At 39.5% G+C, this 24,646-nt stretch overlaps 2 protein-coding genes across 2 annotated transcripts in view; both read left to right on the forward strand.

Annotated features, from left to right (window-relative positions):
• Window positions 1–24,646, forward strand: part of LOC139164763 (transmembrane protein 14C-like) — a 352,287-nt gene that overhangs the window by 305,020 nt on the left and 22,621 nt on the right. The window lies entirely within an intron of this gene.
• Window positions 251–23,972, forward strand: GCNT2 (glucosaminyl (N-acetyl) transferase 2 (I blood group)). Its single transcript, XM_070747246.1, has 3 exons — window positions 251–1,478; window positions 19,247–19,339; window positions 22,526–23,972. Exons 1-3 carry the CDS (start codon window positions 530–532, stop codon window positions 22,714–22,716), a joined length of 1,233 nt encoding a protein of 410 aa, XP_070603347.1. The 5' UTR covers window positions 251–529; the 3' UTR covers window positions 22,717–23,972.

Here is a 24,646-nt window from a genome sequence, read left to right on the forward strand (position 1 = left end):
CACGAACCGAGACTTTTAAATTCTCTCCCCCACGTCCGGGCGGGAAGCCGAGAGACCGAGCTTCGCCAGCGCCCGGCCCTCAAACGCAGCCGAGCTCCAGCCCGCGCCAAGAAGCGCCTGAGGGAGCGTGGTACCTGCTTGACCCCGCTCCGCCCCGGGCGGTGGGAAAAAGCGAGGCGCTCCGGCAATCAGCCAATCCGGGGCCCCTTTTTGGTTAAGCAAATGAGCTCTCTCCCCACCCCCTACCCCTAGGGGCGAGGCCGAACGAGCTCCGAGGATGCGATACTTTCGTTGTCAGAGCCCGGCCGGAGCGCGCTTTTTTTGTTTGTTTGCTTAGCGACCGACTGAGAGAATAAGAATAAGAATAAAAGGAGGAGGAGCTTTTTTGGCGCGGCGGCTGAGGAGAAAGCCGAGCGGTGGGCTGAATGCCTCGCTCGGGCTCTCGCGGAAGGACCATCGGCCGCTCGGGGCTTTTCGGTCCGTCTCTTTGACTCCGGGCTTGTGCAGCGGCGCCCGTCCCCGGGAGACTATGGGGTCTGGGAAGCCGCCTTACATCTTCGCCGTCTTCGCGCTGAGCGGGCTCTCGGCGCTGCTGCTCCTGTTCCTCGGGCAACCTCCGCCGCCGGTGGCCAAACAGACGCCGCCGCCGCCTCGGTTACCCCGGCTTCGGGAGAGCGGGTTCCTCCGGGGAGCCTGCAAGGCTCTGGCGGGCGGGCGGGCGACTTTCGTGTGGGGGAACCATCTCCGGACCTCCCTGGGCCGAGCCGCCTCCTGCGAAGACTACGTGACGGGGAGCCACTATGTGACCCGAACCGTCTCGGCCGAAGAGGCGGCCTTCCCCTTGGCCTATATCTTCACCCTCCACAAAGAAGTGACCACCTTCGAGCGGCTCTTCAGGGCCATCTACGCCCCGCACAACGTCTACTGCGTCCACGTGGACGAGAAAGCGCCGGCCAGGTACAAGCGAGAGGTGGGCAGAGTGCTGGAGTGCTTCCCCAACGCCTTCCTGGTCTCCAAAGCGGAGCCGGTGGTTTACGCCGGCATCTCCAGGCTTCAGGCGGATCTCAACTGCATGAAGGACCTGCTGAGATCCACCACCACGTGGAAGTACGTCCTCAACCTGTGCGGGCAGGATTTCCCGCTGAAAACCAACAAGGAGATTGTCCGCCACTTGAAAAAATTCCAAGGGAAGAACATCACACCTGGCATCCTTCAGCCTCCACCCATCACTGTGAGGACCAAATATGTTTACAAGGAGCACCTGGACAATAAAGGGTCCTACATGAAAAGGACCGAGGTCCTGAAACCGCCACCACCCCAAAACCTGACGATCTACTTTGGGTCTGCCTATATCGCTCTCACGAGGCCTTTTGTGGAGTTCCTTTTCAATGACTCCAGGGCCATTGATTTGCTGCAGTGGTCCAAAGACACCTACAGCCCCGACGAACACTTTTGGGTCACCCTCAATCGGATTCCAGGTAGAAGAAGAATCTCTGGCTCTTTGGTAGTCATTGTATTAAACATGAATGTTGAAAATAAAATAAAAACCAGGGCAAATTAGGAAGAACTGGAGGACAGAAGGGAAAGGGGGGAAGTGATCAAAACATTTAAATATGTTAAAGGGTTAAATAAGGTTCAGGAGGGAAGTGTTTTTAAATAGGAAAACGAACACAAGAACAAGGGGGTACAATCTGAGGTTAGTTGGCTGAAAGATCAGAAGCAAGGTGAGAAAATATTTTTTTTACTGAAAGAGTAGTAGATGCTTGGAACAAACTTCCAACAGATGTGGTTGCTAAATCCACAATAACTGAATTGAAACATGCATGGGATAAACATATATCCATCCTAAGATACAGGAAATAGTATAAGGACAGACTAGATGGACCATGACTAGATGGACCATGAGGTCTTTTTCTGCCGTCAATCTTCTATGTTGCTAAGGGAAAAAAAGAAATAAATTGCAGAGAAAAAGAGAAACAGACTATAGCAAAAAGGGGGAAAGGGACTTTCCCTTTCTTCACAATTAGTATAAATAATTGTAGTGGCTTATCACCTTCTCTTAAAATATGATATATGATATGTTCTTTCGTTATTTATAAAAAAATAATTACAGCAGCATCTCAGTCATTAACAGTGGCAGTGGTGGCACAATGGTTGGAGTGCAGTACTGCAGACTATTTCTGCTGATCACCGGCTGCCAGCAATTTGGCAGATCGAATCTCACCATCGGCTCAAGGTTGACTCAGTCTTTCATCCCTCCAAGGTGGGTAAAATGAGGACCCACATTGTTGGGGGCAAAATGCTGACTCTCTGTAAACCACTTAGAGAGGGCTGTAAAGCACTGTGGAGCGGTATGTATAAGTCTAACTGCTATTGCTATTATCAGCAAAAGTCCATTAAGATTTACCAGAGATAACAATATGTCTATCTTGATCTTGATCGAATCAACCAATTTTATATGCTTTTTAACAATCTTGAACTTTAATCCCTTCAAATAATGCCCTAGAACTTGGTTCCTTTTCATTTCTTTTTTGTTACTTCTCACAACATTCTGCCAAAATAACCACGCTTGTAAATCCAATATAGGTAAATTATCCAGCTCACTAGATAATAGTTTTGTTATGTGTACAAAGCAATAGCAATAGCACTTAGACTTATATACCGCTTCAGCGCTTTTACAGTCCTCTCTAAGCAGTTTACAGAGTCAGCATATTGCCCCCCAACTATCTGGGTCCCCATTTTTCCCATCTCGGAAGAATGAAAGGCTGAGTCAACCTTGCATCCCTTTTAATCATTAAGACATCAGTCAGTTTCATCTATATATTTAGCATGGCATTCTTTTATAATAGCAGTCTTGTAGCCTGTTCATTTTAAAATCCACTTTCAGGTCAGCTTCATAGAAACATAGAAGATTGACGGCAGAAAAAGACCTCATGGTCCATCTAGTCTGCCTTTATACTATTTCTTGTATTTTATCTTAGGATGGATATATGTTTATCCCAGGCATGTTTAAATTCAGTCACTGTGGATTTAGCAACCACACCTGCTGGAAGTTTGTTCCAAGCATCTACTACTCATTTAATAAAATAATATTTTCTCACCTTGCTTCTGATCTTTCCCCCAACTAACCTCAGATTGTGCCTCCTTGTTCTTGTGTTCACTTTTCTATTACAAACACTGCTCTCCTGAACCTTATTTAACCCTTTAACATATTTAAATGTCTCGATCATGTCTCCCCTTTCCTTTCTGTCCTCCAGACTATCCAAATTGAGTTCATTAAGTTCATGCAGATTCATAAGTTTTATGCTTAAGACCTTCCACCATTTTTGTAGTCCATCTTTGGACCCGTTCAATTTTATCAATATCTTTTTTGTAGGTGAGGTCTCCAGAACTGGACACAGTATTCCAAATGTGGTCTCACCAGGGCTCTATACAGCAGGATCACAATCTCCCTCTTCCTGCTTGTTATACCTCTAGCTATGCAGCCAAGCATTCTACTTGCTTTCCCTACTGCCTGACTGCACTGTTCACCCATTTTGAGACTGTCAGAAATCACTACCCCTAAATCCTTCTCTTCTGAAGTTTTTGCTAGCACAGAACTGCCAATGCAATACTCAGATTGAGGATTCCTTTTCCCCAAGTGCATTATTTTACAGTCTTGTCTGGCAAAATTTGTTCTTTTTTCATGACATCTTTTAAACACAGTCCCCCTAAAAAGGCAGGCACTCCTCAAATTAATTTCTGGATCCATTATTCAAAAATATCTGACTCTTTCACTTTTCAACAGCAAGGGCCAAACCCTAGTTGGCTAGCAGATGACAAGGTCTGAAGTGTTCAGAAATGGCTGGAACATATGCTTGGCATCCTAAGAAGCAGTTATTACTTGATGGCAGCAATGCTAAACCAGCTGAGATTTGATTTCTAAACTGGCATTAATAATATTCTAAAGTGTGGTTGGTAGGGCTGGCCGACAGTGATTTTTTTTCCTTTTTGATCCACAGTCCAAGTGGAAATAGTTTAGTTTACCGCTCCCCCAAACCACAAACAATTATTCTGCAAAATCTTGCAATTGTATGGCTATTCTCCCTACCCCTAGGAATTTATTCCCCATTTATTCACAGCCATGAACCCAAGAAAAACAAGAAATAATGATCTGGATACAGATCAAATGATTAGTTACTTCGTAACAAATTCTATCCTGAATAAATAATGGCAAGAAATATTTTGTTTCAAAACATGCCTAGAGAAATGTAGTGGAATTTGTTTGAAAGCTCCTTGTTAAAATGCCCTTAATCTTATGAATTATGGCCTTAATCTTATGAATTTGTAAACCTATTTCAATTTTTAAAGGTCAATTAAAGGTCACAGAGTTTCCAAAGCATTTGTCAAAGGACTAGGCAGTTAATTCAGGCATGCTTTAAATTTGCCAAAGTGATTTCGTGTGAAAATAATTCTTCAGGAAGTTGAAGAATCTCAAAATCATAGAATTGGAGGAAGTCAAAAGGACAGGTGATTTTCCAGACTTTTTAAAACCATGGCAATATCTATGGAGGTAAATCTTTTCACTGTTGGACAGATTTCACCATCAGGAAGTTTTTACTTCTGTTGAAACAAAATCTAGGTACAGTTGTTGCGTACATACTCATCCTTTGTGATCTTGGTTTCTGTAGAAAATACTTCCTGATCACCTTTGTCCCATTTTTCTTCATTCTTCTTCGTCCAAAGACAAAATTTCCAGTTCCTCTAGCTTATCTTAGTAGAGCACATTCTCAAATCGGGTTTTCATCATTGCCATCCTCTCTTGAACCTGTTTTATGCAATCAGTGGCCATCTGGAAATCTGATGCCCAATGTTAGCCACAGTAATGATGCTCTGAATCAAGGTAACAATGTGATAGCAAAAGAGAAAGGTCATTAAAATATGTGTGAGATTATAAGGAAAAAAGAGTGAAATGGATAATATATTTGGAATTTAGTATCATCAGTTTCAGAAATAAGCACAGGAGAAGCAACATGATTAAGCATGTTGGAAAATCATTAAGAACAAACCATTTAGAATTCTTGACTTTTTATAGGTTTTGCCAAAATATCTATGTAGGAAAGGATTCTGGCCATTATAAGATGGTGGATGAAAGTGTGGTTTTTAGGCTCAGGTCAGCTGGTTTTCTCTTGTGATGCAAGACAGGCCTGATAATATACTGCTCAAAAACATAAAAGGAACACAATATAACTCCAAGTAAATCAAAACTCTGTGAAATCAAACTGTCCACTTAGGAAGCAACACTGATTGACAATAAATTTCACATGTTGTCAACACATTCAACTTCATACAGAACAAAGTATTCAATGACAATATTTCATTCATTCAGATCTAGGATGTGTTCTTCAAGCGTTCCCTTTATTTTTTTTGAGCAGTGTACTTGAGTTGCTTAGAAGGAAGCAAACTCCCCAGATGCCTCGTTATCTGAAATATGAGGTGACTCAAAAGCTTTGATTATTAACAGAAGGAGGAACAAAGATAAAATTTTATACCCTTAACTCAGGTATCGACAAACCCAGGCGCCTGGTCGCCAGTGGCGCCTAGAAAATGTTGTCTGGCGCCTAGAAAATGTTGCCTGCTGTACTGTATGTATACAGTATATTTTTCCCGCCTTGTGTTTACGCCCAGAAATGGTACATCTTGGCTTCCGTAGCTCCGCCCATCAACCTCGGAGCGAGCTGCTTTCCCAGCGTCCCCTGCGCTTGCGTGCGTCTCTCCCTCCCCCCCTTGCCTCCATTCCGCCTCCTACTCGAACCCCTTCACTCCCCCCCACCGCACACAGACGCTCCGATCTTGGCCGCTCACCCGCCTTCGGAGAGAAGCGGAAGCCCCTCCCCTCCCGGCGTGAGGTTTTGTTCATTCCTCCTCCGGCCGCGTGCGCGGTGACTTCCGACGGTTAAAAACCAAGTTTGCTTAAAAAAAATTCTGGCTCCTAAATTTTTTGGCTGGCTCCTAGATTCTGAACAACTTTGTCGACCCCTGCCTTAACTAATAATTTAGCTTACTGATTTGTTATCCAGTCAAAGCTACTGGTTTAGAAATGTCAATTAAATAAAAGGAGTTTGTATCCATCGATCACCTTTAACATGAGAACTGAATTTTAAAACAAGAAACATATCTCACCTTTGTATGTAAACTCAGTGGATTGTAGAATTGAGCCAATATGTATTAGTACAAGAGACAAGAGTCTTATTTTCAAGTGGAGGGGGGAAAATTACCTCAGTTTAATCCCTTAAAAATAGTGTTCTCTCACATCAGAGGTCTCCAGACATTCGTACTAATGGACAAACTGGAATTTCAAGGAAGTATTATCATATAAAAGAAGTGTTGTAGTGGTCAGAATGTAAATCAGTAAGATTAATAGGTGTCACTAATTGTTCTGTGATTCTTTTAATACTGTATTTGTTCGTAGAAAATTTATTGCTCTTGGCAACTGAAAAGTTTTGATGAAGGCAGGTTTGAAAGGAGTGGTTTGGCCATGACACACTTTGCAGATCAAAAGCTTTCTTAAAAATAATGCTAAGAGATAATATAAGGACAATGTAAAGAAATACAATTCTTTAAAGGTAGTCCTCAACTTGCAACGATTTATTTAGTGACAGTACAAAGTTACAATTGACTTTGCTGAAAGAAGTGACTTATGACCATTTTTCACACTTAAACTGCTGCCCCATTTGAGGATCACGTGATTAAAGCTCAAACACTTGGCCATTGGTTCGTATTTATGGTGGTTGCACTTCCTGGGTTCATATGTTCTTTTGCAAGCGAAGTCAATGGGAAAGTCAGATTCACTTAACATCTATGTTACTAATTTAACAACTGCAGTCATCACTTAACAATGGTGGCAAAAATGGTCGTAAAATGGGCAACGTTCACTTAACAAATGTTTCATTTAGCAATTTGTGCTCTGCAGTACTCGTCAGCTTTGGATTACCTGTGCTTGCTTTTGCCAGAATCCAGAAGTTACTGCCAGTATGCAGCAGACTTGTTGAAACAGATGCTGTCTAGTACTAATGAGAGAAAGTCATAGAAGAGCCAACTTTGCCCACCCCTGTGCTTGATTAATAGTCTCCTCTGTTTCAAAATTATGGGGAATGCAAGTTGCAAGTAAATTCAGTCTTTGCCTAAAGATATGCCACTCTTGGTATTTATTTTTATTTATTTTTGTCAAGTACGTATTGGTAGTATGCAAAGATATAACAATATTATATCAATGTATACACGATACTAATAATAGGACAGTGGTGGAAGGCATGCTAGTGCACTTATGCACGCCCCTTACTGACCTCCTAGGAATGGGGTGAGGTCAACAGTGCATAATCTAAGGGTAAAATTTTGGGGGATAGATTACTGCAGAGTCAGGTAGAGAGTTCCATGCATTAACTACTCGGTTACTAAAGTCGTATTTCCTAGTCGAGTTTGGAGCAGTTCACTTTGAGTTTGTATCTGTTGTGTGCTCGTGTATTATTGTGGTTGAAGCTGAAGTAGTCGTTGACAGGAAGGATGTTGTAGCAGATGATTTTATGGGCTATGCTTAGGTCATGTCAAAGGTGACATCGTTCTAAGCTTTCTAAACCTAGGATTGTAAATCTGGTTGCGTAGGGTATTCTGTTCCGAGTGGAGGAGCGGAGGGCTATTCTAGTAAAATATCTCTGGATATTTTCTAAAGTGTTAGTGTCTGAAATATGGTGTGGGTTCCAGACAGATGAGCTGTATTCAAGGATTGGTCTGGCTAAAGTTTTGTATGCTCTGGTTAGTAGTATGAGATTAGTAAAGAAGAAGCCACATAGGATTAGGTTAACAACTCTTGAATTCTTTTTGGTGATGTTGTTGCAGTGAGCTTTGGCACTTAGGTCATTTTATATGAGCATTCCGAAGTTTTTATTGAGTAAAAAGAATGCCCCGCCTATCTTTAAGATAGCCTTTTGATTAGAAAAACAACAACCAACTTCCTTTCTTCTTGAGATCTGGGCTGGCTGGACAGACAGGTGAGGCTTCTTCAGAGCTTCTGTTTTATTCTTTTTCACTGCCCTTGGCAATTTCAGAGATTGCAAAAGTAAAATTAGCACCCAAAGGGACAAGTGACTCCTACCATCATTGAACCTTCTGATTAGATATTTCCATGCAACTTTACATTCAGCATAGCATTCCAGCAGGTGAAACTCTTGACAAAAAGCCAACTCTGCAGCAAGAGAAAAAGTAAAAGAATTTTAATGATAACCTTTTGCTTGTTGATTTTTTCAGCAAACCTCCTGAGGCTGACGCATGGAGAAGTTAGCTACTTGTACCTGAAAATTGAGTTTTATTGGCAAGATTTTTAAAGGAAGTTCCTTGAGGGGGTATTGTTTTGTGGAAACCCTGTAATTTACTGAGACTCAAGAATTTCCACTCTCCCATGCTTATATCACTCAATTTCAACCTTTTGGATTAATGAGGGAGAGTTCCAGCCATTTGTTTTCAAGAAGACTCTATTCAATCCATGAATTGATTTTCAAAAAGGTGGGAGGTTATTTGAGAAAGTAGATATATGATTTTGCTTACTTCTGTTCTTCATTTTCAAATAGAATTAAGTGTGGGGCTTTTTTTTTTTTTTTTTTTCAAGAATTGTTGTGTTACTTAATTCTACCTAATTTGGTTAAATGAAAAAAAAAGGCAGAAGAAGAATAGAAGTACTTGGGTTTTTCCCTGAAACATTTTTTCATGCATCTTCTGTTCCACTGCTGTTCTGATACATTCTGCACTGACTTAGAAAAGCCAGATTAACATTTAACTGTGATTGAGGAAGTCTCCTTTTTTTAACTGTAAACCTTCAAAAGTATTTACAGTATCTTGCAGCAGAAAAGAGGAATAAAAATAGAAACATAGAAGACTGACGGCAGAAAAAGATCTCATGATCCACCTAGTCTGCCCTTATACTATTTTTGTGTTTTATCTTAGGATGGATATATGTTTATCCCAGGCATGTTTAAATTCAGTTACTGTGGATTTACCAACCATGTCTGCTGGAAGTTTGTTCCAAGGATCTACTACTCTTTCAGTAAAATAATATTTTCTCATGTTGCTTTTGATCTTTCCCCCAATTAACTTCAGATTGTGTCCCCTTGTTCTTGTGTTCACTTTCCTATTAAAAACACTTCCCTCCTGAACCTTATTTAACTCTTTGACATATTTAAATGTTTCGATCATGTCCCCCCTTTTCCTTCTGTCCTCCAGACTATACAGACTGAGTTCATTAAGTCTTTCCTGATACGTTTTATGCTTAAGACCTTCCCCCATTCTTGTAGCCTGTCTTTGGACCCGTTCAATTTTGTCAATATCTTTTTGTAGGTGAGGTCTCCAGAACTGAACACAGTATTCCAAATGTGGTCTCACCAGCGCTCTATATAGCGGGATCACAATCTCCCTCTTCCTGCTTGTTATACCTCTAGCTATGCAGCCAAGCATCCTACTTGCTTTTTCTAATAGTATGTCTTTGTGGTGGTTTCAAACTGATTTTCAGAGTTGATACTGTGATGCCAGTGTTAGAGGAATCCGCATGCAACTCTGAGAGAAAAAACAGGGAAGGCATGCAAATAAAACACACAAAAATAAATACTTTTAACAGTAATATCTGAAGAGATTCTCAACCATCCAGGTTGTGCTTGTCCCCAAAGTGCTTTTTTCAAAAGGCAACTGAACCTTCTTCGGGGGTTTTCTATCCTTTGAAAACATTTCAGTTCTCATCTAAGAAGCTTCTTCAATTCAGAACCGAACTGAAGGAGCCTTTTGGATGAGAAGTGAAACATTTTCAAAGGAAAAAAACAAAGAAAGTCCAGTTTACTTTTGAAAATGCACTTCTTTATTAAGTGTGTGTTTCTTGTATGCTATCAATATGTCACAGAATACCAAAGAGGACACACAGCATCTCAGAAAAACAGTAAACACAATCTCTGGGTAGAAAAAATATGTAGTGAAAAATTTCCGGAAGCCCATAATACTATTATGCCTTTTGTTATTTATAACTTCTTCAGAGTTTTGCTAAGAAATTTACTGACATTTTGGCCAACAATTTTTTTTATTACAAACATTTAACCACCACTAATCAAATTTTTTCTCATAGACAAATACTGTATTATTTTTGGAGTGAGGTTTGACAGATGCTTTTTGTTTGTGTTGTATCATAGAAAGGAATGAATTACCATATTTTTCAGAGGGTGAAAACTTGGATGCGTCTTATACACCGAATGTAGCCCCAACCATCTCCACCCTTTGGCCTCTGCTTCCCAGCAGTTTACCTCCTTGCAGCAAACAGAACAGAGCCTGTTAAGCCAAGCAATTCTTTATCAGCTTCCCGACTCTCAGCTGACTGAGACTGAAAGGAAAGCCACCTGCTAAAATGAAAGTGAAACTAAAGTGCAGCTTTAGCTGCAAGGAGGCAAGAGGCAGAGGCAGAATTTTATTTTCTTGTGCTAATCAGTTGCTGAATCTGGATGCAAGGAGGTAAATAATAACTGTAAATGTCCATAGAATGTTCAAATTATTAGACTTATTTTTTTAAAGACAGCTTTATTATTGTTGTAGACAACTTAACAAAATGAAGAAGCTTTTTAAAATAAATGCTTGATCTGAGGGGCCCCAGTGTATTTTCTTTTAAATAATAGAGAATAATGTATAGCTCCAGAAAGCCACATCAGTTTTAAAGATCTCTAAAAGTATAATCTGAAATGTAACAGTGTCCTGTTTTAGTATTAAGATAAGGCAGCTTAGTTAAACCCTGACTTAGTCGTGTTTGGAGTAGATCTATTTAAATAATTGTGAGGCATGTAATAATTTCTTACATTTAAGAAAACTTTGTGGCCGTAATATACTGCCATAATGTACATTTCTCCAATTCTTTATTATTTCTATGGGTTAGCCACACATGCACAGAAAGACACAGCAAACAGTGTATACTGTATCATCTGTGCTGTTTGCTATTTGGCAAATTGCTGGGAAGCAGAGGCCTTTTTTCCTTGTTTTCCTCCCGCAAAACTAAGCTGTGTCTTATACTCTGATGCGTCTTATTCTCTGAAAAATACGGTATATAAGTTATATAAGCCTTCTACCCCAAAACAATTTTTACAAATAGCAGAGTACACAGTAGCCCTTGTTAGTGGACTCTACTTCTCCCCTCTCCTCCATATTTTGTCTACAAATTGCAATTGTAGATTCATGTACATAATTTTCCAGTATGTCCTAGGATACTTCATGGCATTCTGAGACAAGTGCCTGATCTTGTTCTAGACATGATGGTTTTCCTGACAATTAGATTGTCAGAGTGCCTATTGTGACATCTACAGGAAGCAGATGATGCGGGGGGAGTGTCTGTGTGTACTCTCTCATAACCCTTGCATCAAGTGATCCACGTAGCTTCCTAGTTTTCCACAATAGGGGGATCCTTTTGGAAAGTACTGTGTCAGGATCTCTTCAATCTTACCATTCCTGCCAATAATTAGACAGCAATATTTAGCAAATGTTTTTTTAAATATTTTTTTTATTTATTTACATTTAAAAACAACAAAAAAGACATATATACAAATTTGAAACAATACAATACAAACACTACAATACACATAACTACACTACATAACCTCTAGGGCAGTGATGGCGAAACTATGGCACCGGTGCCACAGCTGGCTTGTGGAGCCCTATCTGCCGGCATGTGAGCTGTTGCCATAACTCAGCTCCAGCACCCATATGTGCGCTGATCAGCTGATTTTTGGTTCACACAGAGGCATTTTGGGCTTCCAGGGGGCCTTCAGGAGGTTCCAGGGAAGCTTCTGGTGCCTGGGGAGGGAAAAAAACGGGCCTACCGGGTCCACCAGAAGTCATGAAACGGGCTGTTTCTGGCCTCCAGAGGGCCAGAAGAGGTAATTTCCACCCTCCCCAGGCATTGAATTATAGGTGTAGGCATTCGCACAGGTGCAATAGTGTGTGCACACACACTTTTGGCACCCGAGGGAAAAAAGGTTCGCCATCAGTGCTCTAGGATTATAATACAGCTAATTATACCGATAATAAATCTATGCTTATGTAATCTTTTCCATTACCATATTTACATATTTGCATTTACCATTTTTACATATTTAGTTATTATTCGTTGATAGAATTGTTCCATTTTAATATAGCCCCTTGATTGTTTATGCCCAGAAACTGGTATGGCTTATAACAGTTCATTTAGTGACTGTTTGAAGTTACAACAGCATTGAAAAAATTGACTTATGCCCATTTTTCACACTTATGACCATGCAGCATCCTCATGGTCATGTGATCAAAATTTGGGCACTTGGCAATGATTTACATTTATGACACTTGAGGTGTCCTGGGATCATGTGATTCCCTTTTGACAAGCAAACTCAGATTCACTTAACAACCATGTTACTAACGTAACAACTTCATTGATTCACTTAGCAACTGTGGCAAGAAAGGTCATAAAATGGGACAGAACTCATGTAACAAATGTCTCACTTAACAACATAAATTTGGGGTTCAATTGTGGTCGTAAATTGAGTGCAACCTGTATTTCCTTTTTTTTAAAATTAAATTTTCATAAAATAAACGAACAGACACACATACATTTAACACAAAATTGGAGTTGTATTACCCCGCTTATCTCAAAAGTATAAATTTGAATACAGAAAAAAGAATACACATTTAAATACAGTTCATTATTGTAAATGTTAAGAAATAATTTGTTATACTTCTCATTATAATTTTTCATATTTAAGCTAATTCTAATATAAATTCAAAATTCTTCACATGTAAACTAATTCTAATATATTTCTAATACAAACATATTCTAACTAATTCTATTATAACACATAAATCTTATCTTTGCCAAAACAATTCACTCATTTATTTAATTGTTTTCTTAACCTTCTCTTGTTTCTTCTTATTTATCCATATATAAACTTTGTTCCATGTATCATAAAATTCCGTATCTTCTTGATCATTTAAGCGTCTTGTCATCATATCCATTTCAGCGCAATCTAGTATTTTTGTAATAACTTCTTCCTCTTTGGGGATATTCTCCCCTTTCCAATTTTGCGCATATATTATCCTAGCCGCAGTTAAAATATGTACAGTATAACTAAATATAAAGCGACCTGTATTTCCATAGTATTCCACGTTTTACATCAAATGTGTGGTTTTGCAGTAGAGAGAGCAAATCATTTAGAAATATTACCTAAGGGCTCGTTATTAATGTAGTTCAGGGGATTCAAATCCTTTGTTATTGTTGCATGTCACCACGGTTTTCCACAGAGTTGGCAAGTCTAGTTGTTGTTAATCTTTTCTGGAAAATACAGGATATCTGCTCCTACTTCAGGAAGGAAGTAGAATTTGGGACTTAAAACTGCTAGTTTGCTTTTTTGCAGTATATAGGCCATATTTATATTAACTATGACTGGCAAACAATCTTTGCATGTCTCCGTGGAATTGCCTCTACTTTCTCCATATATGCTTTCAACTATATGTTTTTGTACTGCTGGGTTTAATCGCCATAGTTTTCCTAAGGAGGGTTTTTGAAGTGGTTTGTTTATTTTTATTTATTTATTTTGTCAAGTACGAATTGATAGTATACAAAGATATAACAATGTTTATACACATGATAATAGTAAGAGAGAAACGTTAGGACAGGGGACAGAAGGCACGCTGGTGCACTTTGGAAAAAAGAAAAAAACCCTTTTTTTCTAAGACTTAAGGACAGGGGTGAAAGCCAGCAGGGTCTGATAGCTTCTGGAAAACTGGTGGTGGAAATTTTTGAGTAGTTCTGAGAACTGGCAATTATCACCTCTGGCTGACCCCAGAGTGGGGTGAGAATGGAGATTTTGCAATATCCTTCCCCTACAATGGGGAAGGAATGGAGGTTTTGAAATCTCCTTCCCCTACCACGCCCACCAAGCCACGCTCACAGAAACTATAGGGAAAAATTTTGAATTTCACCTGTGGCTAAAAGATTCTATCTGGCCCAAGGTAAGGGCTTTGTGCCTAAGGCTAGATGACTCAACCTCTGTACCAAACCGGTTCTCTTTAACAAATAACATTTGTTGAAATTTTGTCCATCCAGCTTTTGATCTAGCAGAGCGGGGAGTTAAGTGTTCTGGGGAGAATCAAAATGGTATTCAGACTGCTTACTCAATTTCTTCTTTCATGCCCCTAGCCAAATAGTATTACGGGTTTAAAATCATTGAATCTGTATCCCTTTGCATCCTAAATTTCACAGAATCTAAGGATATTTTATACGCCCAAATTCTTAAATGAGATAAGTTTTAGGAAACTGTGAACAGGCTTTACATACCTATGACAATGATTTCCACTGAGAGCAGCGAAGGTGTTAATAATTTTCTCATTTTTTAGTTAACTTCTAAGAAAACATATGCAGTTAAATATATGGATTTCTTCCTGATATTTTTCTTTTCTTCTTTCTTCTTTAAGGTTGCGTTCTCATTACAGGATCATATTGCAATTATGATCATTTATTTGTATAATTTAGCCTAATATTTTCACTGCTCATGGACATAGTTCCCTCTAAGCTGAGCAGTGAGCAATCGCTCACTTAAAAATCATCATCAACTCAGAGTTTTCCAAACCTGCCCAGAAGCCGAGAGGGAAAGAGTGAGAAGGAAGGAGAGAGAGAGGAAGAGAGAGAAACAGAAAAAAGAGAGGAAGGAAAAGAGAAAGAGAAAGAATGGGAGTAAGGAAGAGAGAAAGAAAATCAAAATCTAGTTTGAAACTAGCTCAACTATTTAAGTGGCATTTTGATATTGATAGAGTTGCCCTATTATGAGCTCACTGTTATAGACACACAGTACAGTATTTTATTTTGAAATTCTCTGAGGCAAAACAGGGTGGGTTTTTTATTTGTTTGTTTGTTTGTTTGTTTGTTTGTTTGTTTATTTATTTAATATTTCTGTGCCGCCCAGTCCCGAAGGGACTGCCGCTCAGACACTATACTTTTCCGCCCCCCCCAAAAAAAAAAATTAGAGGGAACACTGCTCATGGATGACTTTTTTTAAAAAAAACGGAGGAGTATCCACTTAAACTAATACTATCACTCTTCTATCTTTAAAAGCATGCAGTTTTGCCTTTTTTTGACTAATCGGATAATGATTATGATTACATTTTCACCTGGAGTCCATCCCCTTTCATTTTTAAAGGACTTTTAATCCAAATTTTCAATTCAGAGCAAGTGTTTATTTACTTCTAGAATTATTTGATGTAGTAATAATCTTAGCACACTAACTTGTCTTAGCCTAAAACTTGCTGGTTAAGAATGTTCTTGAGTTGAAATTACTAAACACTGAGGATTAAAATGACTATTACCTCCAACCCAGTTAATTCCCATTTTTAAATATTAGTTGTTCCATTTCCCAATTGTAGTTTCTCTTTTTTGATTGATGGTGTGAGAACCCACTTCCTTAGCACAGCACCTATGGAGTTATTGCACTTAACACCTATTCGCAAATGTTAGTGAATATTAGTATTAAAGTTGCCATGCGCATTGTTACTAGTATGCTTCAATTGATCAGCTTTTAGCCCTTGATTGATTCTTGGGAACCAGATGACCATTGGTGCATGTAGGGAGACAGGAACTAAACTGGGAAGCAGACTGTCACCAGCTTATTGTTGGCATTCATATGGAAGTGTTTAAGGGAAGGAGCAAACTCTTAACAGCTGGTTGCCAACACTTGCAGGCTGAAATGGTAAGTGGGCTTTAGTGTGTGAACATTTGGGGAGCAGGGCAGATGACCGGATGACTTCCACAGACTACACTTGGAAAATTAGTGGCATCCCAGTCTGCAGATCAATTGGGAGCTTTCCAAGGTTCTGATTTCTGATGAAAGAGATGTCTTTTAGAAGTACCATATCTTTCAGAATATAAGATACACCCAGGGATGGGCTACTATCTGGAACGGCAGTAACACTGTTCTGTTGGTGGAAATGCAGCGCATAGGCTTGCTCCATCGTCGCTGAATCTCACGGCGGCACCTAGAGCGGGAGCCTGCCCAAGCTCCAGCTGCGTGTCTTGCTATCTGCTCTCCTGCTCAGTGCACATGGGAGAGCACACAGCAGGCCACACGGCTGGAGCTCGGGGCCACCCTGACTCCTCCCCACGCCATGGCCCATCGACCTGCAGGAGATCGAGAGCAAGGTAAGGGCCATGATGCGGTAGAGGGGCAAGTGGACAGAGCTGCTGCTCGCAGTAGAACCAGGGGGTGGTGGTGGCACAGGGGGGACAGCATGGTGGGGGCAGCATAGTGGGTACAGCACAGCCCGGGCAGCAGGGTGGGGGCGGTGTGGTGGGGTCTCGCAGCATGGTGGAGGGGCGAGCCAATGGAGCTGCCACTCGCAACAGAGCTGACAGCGATGGGGACTCGCGACGCCATGGATGGGTGAGCTTACAGAGCAGCCATCATGGAAGGGTAAGCTGACCGAGCAGCCCTCCATGGTGCCACGAACCCCTGACGCTGCCACTAACGGCCTGCCAGCACTGTTGCGAGTGGCAGCTCCATTGGCTCACCCCTCCACCGCACCGTGAGTCCCTACCACCACCCCTAGTGCTGCCACGAGCAGTCCTTACTTTATTTTGCCAGTTGCGTCAGAGCGACTGGCAGCTCTTCTGTCCATTTTCTGGGTCTTTTTGCTTCATGCACAGAAGCAAAAACCCGGAAATCATGTGTGTTTTCACATGAGATTCAGCTTCTGCGCATGCACAAAAGCTGAAACTTGTGGTGCGCATGCACTCCCAGCCGTTCCGTTAGGGCTGGGAATAGTAGTCCGCCACTGGATTACACCTTCCCCCACACAAAAGGCTGAAAATCTGGGTGTGTCTTATAATCGGAATGTAGCTTTTTGGGAAAAAATTTCCCCAGCCCTAAGGAGGTACTAATTATCTTCTCAGCTTGCAGGCTTGTTTTCATTGTTACTCCCTCCAAAAGAGGTTTTTCCAGCCCTATTGAGGTGCTAATGATTGTCCCAGCTTGCAGGATTTTTTCACTGCTACAGTACTCCAAAGTTTTTTTCTAGCCCATAGTCTTTGCAGGCTTGTTTTCATTGCTATTCCCTCAAAAGGGGGGGGGGGGGGTTGAGTCCTAACCAGGGGATAAAATGATGTGCTGAAGCTGAGCAGATTAAGGACATTAGCTAGATGAATACCTGGTAGGTAGATTTTCCCCCTATTTTCTTCTCCCAAAACTAAGGTGCATTTTATACTCCAAAAATATGGTAATTATTTTATATGTAAAAGGCAAAAGAAAAACCTCACCCTTTACTAAAGCTCTCCTTTTTCAAACTATACTTAGAAGCACATTTTTATTACATTTATACTATTAAAATTATTAACACTTAACTCAGTTTATTAACTGGGGAATGAAATGTATGCACTGTGTACCCACCGGATTATGAAAGAATCATCAAATAAGAATCTCAGTTATAAAATATTTATAAATAGTAAAAGGAGGTAAGAACTTTTAAACCCTGCACATCTGACATTCTCCAGGTTTGCATTCCAGATTATGATAAAAAAAGATTAAAAAACAACAATACAGATAGCTCCTACTTAATTATGCTATTGGGACCAGAAAACTCATCATTAAGTGTTATATTTGTTATATATTGTACTATTATTGTTGTGAGCCACCCCAAATCTACGGAGAGGGGCGGCATACAAATCTAAATATTATTATTATTATTAATATTAATAATAATAATAATAATAATAAGTGACAGTCATAAGTAAACCAAAACACATGACCACCCCGTATAGTAATGGCAGTTCCAGCAGTCTCAGTAGCCATTGTTAAGCAAGGACTTTAAATGTCATAAAATGTTGGAAGCAAGCAGGGAAGGTTGCAAATCACAATCACATGGGATGTTGCAAGAATTATTAAGTACAAAGATTGGTCCCAAGCATAGTTCCCTCTAAGCTGAGCAGTGAGCAATCGCTCACTTAAAAATCATCATCAACTCAGAGTTTTCCAAACCTGCCCAGAAGCCGAGAGGGAAAGAGTGAGAGGGAAGGAGAGAGAGAGGAAGAGAGGAAGAGAGAGAAACAGATAGAAAAAAGAGAGGAAGGAAAAGAGAAAGAAAAAGAATGGGAGTAAGGAAGAGAGAAAGAAAATCAAAATCTAGTTTGAAACTAGCTCAACTATTTAAGTGGCATTTTGATATTGATAGAGTTGCCCTATTATGAGCTCACTGTTATAGACACACAGTACAGTATTTTATTTTGAAATTCTCTGAGGCAAAACAGGGTGGGTTTTTATTTGTTTGTTTGTTTATTTATTTATTTATTTATTATTTCTGTGCTGCCCAGTCCCGAAGGGACTGCCGCTCAGACACTATACTTTTCCGCCCACCCCCCCAAAAAATTAGAGGGAACACTGGTCCCAAGAACCACTTGTTCAGCACTTGTCATTAGTTCAACCGGCCATTAAACCTCTTGCAATTTGTCTGGCATTTTAAGAATAAGAACTTGCAAGGACTTCCTTCGCGAGAGCAATCGGCTGCGAGAGCAATCATGGGCTTCCCTAGGTATGCCCATGTTTCATCCACAATCCGCGGCCTGCAGTGGCTGCCAATCAATATCCGGTCACAATTCAAAGTGTTGGTAATGACTTATAAAGCCCTATATGGCATCGGACCAGAATACCTGTGAGACCGCCTTCTGCCACATGAATCCCAGCGGCCGATTAGGTCCCACATAGTTGGCCTTCTCCGGGTCCCGTTGACTAAACAATGTCGGTTGGCGGGGGCCGGGGAAGAGCCTTCTCTGTGGCGGCCCTGGCCCTCTGGAATCAACTCCCTCCAGAGATTTGAACAGCCCCCACCCTCCTCGCCTTCCATAAAATGCTGAAGACTCACCTCTGTCACCAGGCGTAGGGATGATTACCTTCCCCCTTCATTGTTTCTCTGACCTCTGTAGTATGATTAATTGGGTTGAGTGTGTACAAGTGCGTAGTTGTGATTTTATGATATTGATTATTTTATATTAATGTTTTTAATTGACTTTTTAAATTTTAATATTAGATTTGTAATATATTGTACTATTGTTATGTTGTGAGCCGCCCCGGGTCTTCGGAGAGGGGTGGCATACAAATCTAATAAATTATTATTATTATTATTATTATTATTATTATTATTATTATTATTATTAATTATTATTATTTATCTTCTCTTTGAATCACAGGTGTCCCCGGTGCCATGCCGAATGCAACATGGGAAGGCAACTTGAGAGCCGTGAAATGGAGCGATGCAGAAAAGAGTCACGGAGGATGCCATGGTAAAATGAACATCATTTTAATGTTTGTGGGGTTTTTAAAATAAAAAATATTTGAAAGAGTATCAGTGCCTAGACAATGTGCACTGTTCTGAAACTGTTTGTCTTTTGTTTGCTATGGAGATTAAAGAGAACATACTGTGTTTTGGAGAGGGAGAGGCAGCAGGTTTAGCAACCTTGACAAAGTGGTTGTTGGGCTTTGGCTGTTCTGGCATCAGGGAATTTAGCCATTTTGAGTTCTGCATGATACTTCCCCAGACAACACCAATACATAATATGGGGTTTTTCCTAGGTCAGGGGTAGGCTACGGAGAGGGGCGGCATACAAATTAAATTAAATTAAACTAAACTAAATTAAATTAAATTAAATTAAATTAAATTTATAACAAAATAATAAAATAAAATAAAATAATAAAATAAAGCAAAGCAAAGCAAAGCAAAACAAAACAAAACAAAACAAAACAAAACAAAATAAATAAATTTGGCTCTTCCATGACTTGTGGACTTCAACTCCCAGAATTCCTGAGCCAATCATGCTAGCTCAGGAATTTTGGGAATTGAAATCCACATGTCATAGAAGAGCCAACTTTGCCTGTCCTAAGTTATTAGTTTCTGCTTAAAGAGCAGAGAATAGTTCTGGCCAGGAGATCTTTGCCCACATTCGTTTGATATCTCAGTTACAGCCTTTCTTATACCTGGACTCCCTTTTTTACAGTCCATCATGCCTTAAACATCTCATGTTTGTACTATTGAAAAGCAGGCTTTGTGGAGCTGGCCTTGAAGGCCAATTTGTGGGCACTATATGGACATGCCTCAGTATACACTGTGCAAGGTGCATTTGGTATCTGTGAACATCTGGGTACAATTTAAGATACTGATAATGCCTTGTCATTATCATCAATATCATTTTCATGGCATAGGGCCTGGTTACTTGGGAGACACCTTTCTTAACTCTTTTTGTCCTATAATCTCTGACAGAATAAGCATGCTCTGACTCCCTTGCTCTGAGAATAAGCATGCTCTATTGTCTTTGGTACAACGACATCTTGACAACTTTAAGACTTGTGGAATTCAACTTCCAGAATTCCTCAGCCAAGTCTCAAAGTTGCCAAGGTTGGAGACCCTTCATCTAATAGTTCTCAAGAAGCATCTCTTTTCTGGCCTTCAAAAAGAATATTTCTCCAGAAGTTCAAATTGTCCCAACCCCATCTTCCTTAAAAGTCAATCATGAAGAACTGGTTCTTCTTTCACGCCCTGGGAGGATCCTTTTTCATGATCACTACTTGTTTTTTTTATTGTCCATTATTTTTTGTTTTGTTTTGGCAATCTAAATGGGTTTTAATTGTAAACTCTCGACACTTCATCAACTTGGGTGGCTCTGAAAATTCAGCAAAATAAATAATAATTAGGTTAATTTACCAAAAAAAAACCAAAACCCTTATCCGCTTGCATTCCCCTTTGTAATTTATATACACATATAAAGTCCATTAAGGCTTTTACAAACAATTCCGTGTTTAGCTGTCAGCACCCTGTTTTCCAAATATATCATGGACTTTTATAATTGCATAATTGCCAGATTTAAATTTCTAACCACAGCAATTTAGAAAACACTAACATGCACATCAAAAGCAGCAGAACACAGAGTGACTGGAATGACAGGGATTATAATGTATTGTCTCACTTATTTAAGTTGCAGAAATTTTAAACAGTTAGGAAAGAAAAAGAGACAAAAAGTGCAGGTGGGGAAGAGAAAAAATAAATTAAAAGGAGGCCACAGGGAAATTATTAAAGAGGAAGAGAAAATGAGTAAGACAGAAACTAAAAAAGTAATAGGTGGGAAATAAAAGGGGAAAGTGAAGGTCAATTTTTTGACCTCTTCTCTACTTCAGGATGAGCTGATGTCTTGTTTTATTATGACCCCATAGCCATTAGAACGGAAGCCGCCTTTGGGTATAAAAGTTGGGTGTACCTTAATTAATTTTCCTTTGTACTTGATGTTTTAACCTGTGTTGTCCCTAATGACACAACACTAAAAAATTATAAAGCGGAACTAACTTTTATTTAATTTAATTATTACATTCATTTAGATGACTGCCCATCTCACTAAAACATGATTCTGGAAGGTGTACAAACAAAAGCTAAGACAATGCCACGACTGTTAAAATGTTTAAAAATAAATAAAAAACAAGATTGTGGGAGAGCATACTGCAATCATTAAGCACGTTGTCCATCGGATCCCCAAAATCATTAGAAGACCATGTGTTTAGAGCCGTGTGAAAGGCTAACCTCATCTAACAGGGATGGGGTGAGTGGTGGGATGATGCTCCAGATAGCAGAAGCCACAACAGGAAAGGAATATTATCTGGCTTCCATCAGATGTGACTCTTTAGCAGATGGGATCCACAACCTACCCCTCTAGCTTGACCTAATAGGATAGGTAGATAAAAGAGTCCCTCAAAAAATCTAAACCCATGTCATGTGGGGCTTTAAAGATCAAAGCTCTTTCTAGTATATAATCAGAATAATCTTTAAAATGTGTCTTTGTTTGAATAAAGTTTAAATAGATGCGGCTTAAATAGCTCATTGAATCCTTCCGTTAGTGAAAAACAGGAAAACCACATTGTCTTTTGTAGCTAAAATGTGCCTAGTCAATCTAGACACACGCCTGCTTGGGATGGAAACCTTTTCTTTTGTCTGTATTTTTTTATTGCTTGACTGAAAATCACAAGTGTAATTTGAGCAGTGTTGCTTGCTGGAAATCGTGTCCGTCTCAAGGATAAGGAGCATCCCTTTAGTTTTGCTAAATCGTAAGTTAAATTACTAAATTGTATTAATCTCTGTGTTGAACTCTTCCTTCCTCTGTTTCTTGAGTCAGTTTTGGTTTCAACAAAACCTTGTTAGCCACCCACAATCACTGGTAAAGTGAACAAACAAACAATTAAAGCATGCAACCTAATAAAAATTGAATATTTAGGGTCCAGATGGCCCAACAATAATTTCTGATACTGATCCTGAATAAGGAGAAAAGGATATGATGTTCTATGCCTCTGTTTTCTTCAAATGTTATTAAAATTGCCAGAACTTCCTTATTTCAGTATGATTAGACTGCAAAGACCTTAATGCAAGTATGCCTCTTAATTCTTCTCTCCACAAAATGTCATTATAATATTGATATTTTATGCCTTGACAGGTCATTATGTCAGAAGCATATGTATCTATGGAACTGGAGACTTGCCATGGCTGCTGAATTCCCAAAATATATTTGCCAACAAATTTGAACTCAAAACCTATCCACCTACTGTAGAATGCCTGGAACTGATAGTTCGGGAGAGAGCACTGAATGAGAGTGAAATACCAGTTGAACGAAGTTGGTACTTTTAATTAAAAAAAAACTTATTGGGGAAGAAGAAGAAAAACTGCTCCTTTGAGAATATTTTCCCTTGACATAAGGCATTTTTTTTTTGGGGGGGGGGGGGGTGTTCAACATGGATAATTTTTCAAATACGTGAAAAATCTTTGCGTTTTACCAGACCCAAGGATTCTGCACCATCTTTGAATTTCATTGAATTTTATTCAACTTTTTTTTTTTTTTTAAATGCCCTGCTCATTTTGGAACAGGATTCTCCTTTTCTTCCAATTACAAAGATCACTGTTTGCGAATACCCTCAGGGAATAAAAAATTCTGAATGATGAAGTTGAAGAGTGAATTCGAATTATCTTACTAACTGATAATGGTTTAAATGAAAGGTTTAAGACTTTCATCATGGAAGATTCAGAGATGTGAATTTATCTTCTAACTCAGCTTGCTATTTGCACCACCTAAGTTTGCTTATCTGTTATTTGTTGTCTTATCTGTTACGACTTGCTTCTGAATCGACCAAATTCCTGGACTCTGCTTTTTAAATTATATGCTAAACTTGAGTAAATGGCCTTCTAAAGACTAAAATATTCACTGGAAAAATACATTATTGTTATGTCAATTTTACCTTTCTACTTTTATAAAATTTTCCTTGGCCATTTAATGATCTCTGAAATTATGTAAAGAAGAGCTTCCAGGTGTACAGAAATAATTTAAGATGGACCAATATTTTTTTGATTTAGGAAGCTATCTCTATCTTCAAAGAAAAAGTCTTTTATACCATCGCTAATTTGAAAGTCATTTTCATTGTTCTACGGGCAACCCTTCTGCAAATTTCCATTCCCTACATTCTACTATGGAATATGTAAAGGAGGAAATAGCAACATATACTTAAAGTTTTATGCTGAAAAAGGGGAAAAAAATATAGACACTCGGAAGTTAACTTTTTCTAGAGCAACACAGAAAAAAATTATATCTCAAGTTAAATATTAAAATTCTACCATGAAATACCATGAAAGGTATTTATGGCAATCATTATACTAATAAAATATCTACCTTTGCAGCAGTCCTTTAATCATTATATAATTTCAGTGTCACTACTTCTATTAAAAATATTCTCTGTGTCCCCATTATTCTTTCTTATTTCTTTACTTTTAAGTGAAATGGAATTATTTTTTCCCATAAAGACATGAGTTTGCCAACATTCACTGATTGAAGATTATTGACTGTGTTTCTTTTTTAAAAAATTCAGTCGGTTAATAAAATAATATTTATCAAACACTATACGGACATTGCCTTTGTGAGAGAGTGCTTACCACAGATCCTTATCATACAGAGCAATGAGGTTACAGATAATGTTTCTGGCTGTGCATGCTTCAACCACAAACCAGGAGAAATGAATTGGATCTCATACATCTACAGCTTCCTTTGTTATTTATTAAACAGGCACAGCTTTTTCTACCCAAGCAAAAAGATGCTGTTGCTGTTTTAAGAGTCCTATTAACTGAAATAATCTGCCTCCTTATAACAATAGAATTTTTTTTCTAAGTAGCCACCAGGGCCACTGCAGGCTCATGTAACAGATCAGCAGGTATTTTCTCCAAGCTGCCTTTGAAACCCAATTGGGTCCATCAGTTGCCAGGATTGGACCAATCAAATGGGTCTGGTCCAGAGGCGGGTTCCTCTTACCATCCTACCGGTGCATTGCAAGCACATCGCAACATTTCACGCGTGCACGTCCCATAGCGCAATTTTGCTTCCGCGCATGTGCAGAGGAACAATATTCCTTCTGCGCATGCTCAGAGAGTCAAAATAAATCACAGAAAATAAGAAAAGAAATATGGCGGTGCACACAGATGGGAAGGACCACCGGAGGCATCGCGCCCAAGGTGCACCATCCGTGGGCCGTTACCAGAGTGGTGCACTAGACTACACTGGTTGGAACCCACCCCT

The sequence above is a fragment of the Erythrolamprus reginae genome, chromosome 3 (assembly GCF_031021105.1).
Source record: "Erythrolamprus reginae isolate rEryReg1 chromosome 3, rEryReg1.hap1, whole genome shotgun sequence".
NCBI classification, from domain to species: Eukaryota; Metazoa; Chordata; class Lepidosauria; order Squamata; family Dipsadidae; genus Erythrolamprus; species Erythrolamprus reginae.

Excerpts from the sequence above, each read along its gene's own strand:
- GCNT2 (XM_070747246.1), top strand. The coding sequence starts at position 530 with ATGGGGTCTGGGAAGCCGCCTTACATCTTCGCCGTCTTCGCGCTGAGC. Across the intron at positions 1,479-19,246 it reads CACCCTCAATCGGATTCCAG|GTGTCCCCGGTGCCATGCCG; the intron begins GTAGAAGAAGAA and ends TTTGAATCACAG. Across the intron at positions 19,340-22,525 it reads GAGTCACGGAGGATGCCATG|GTCATTATGTCAGAAGCATA; the intron begins GTAAAATGAACA and ends ATGCCTTGACAG.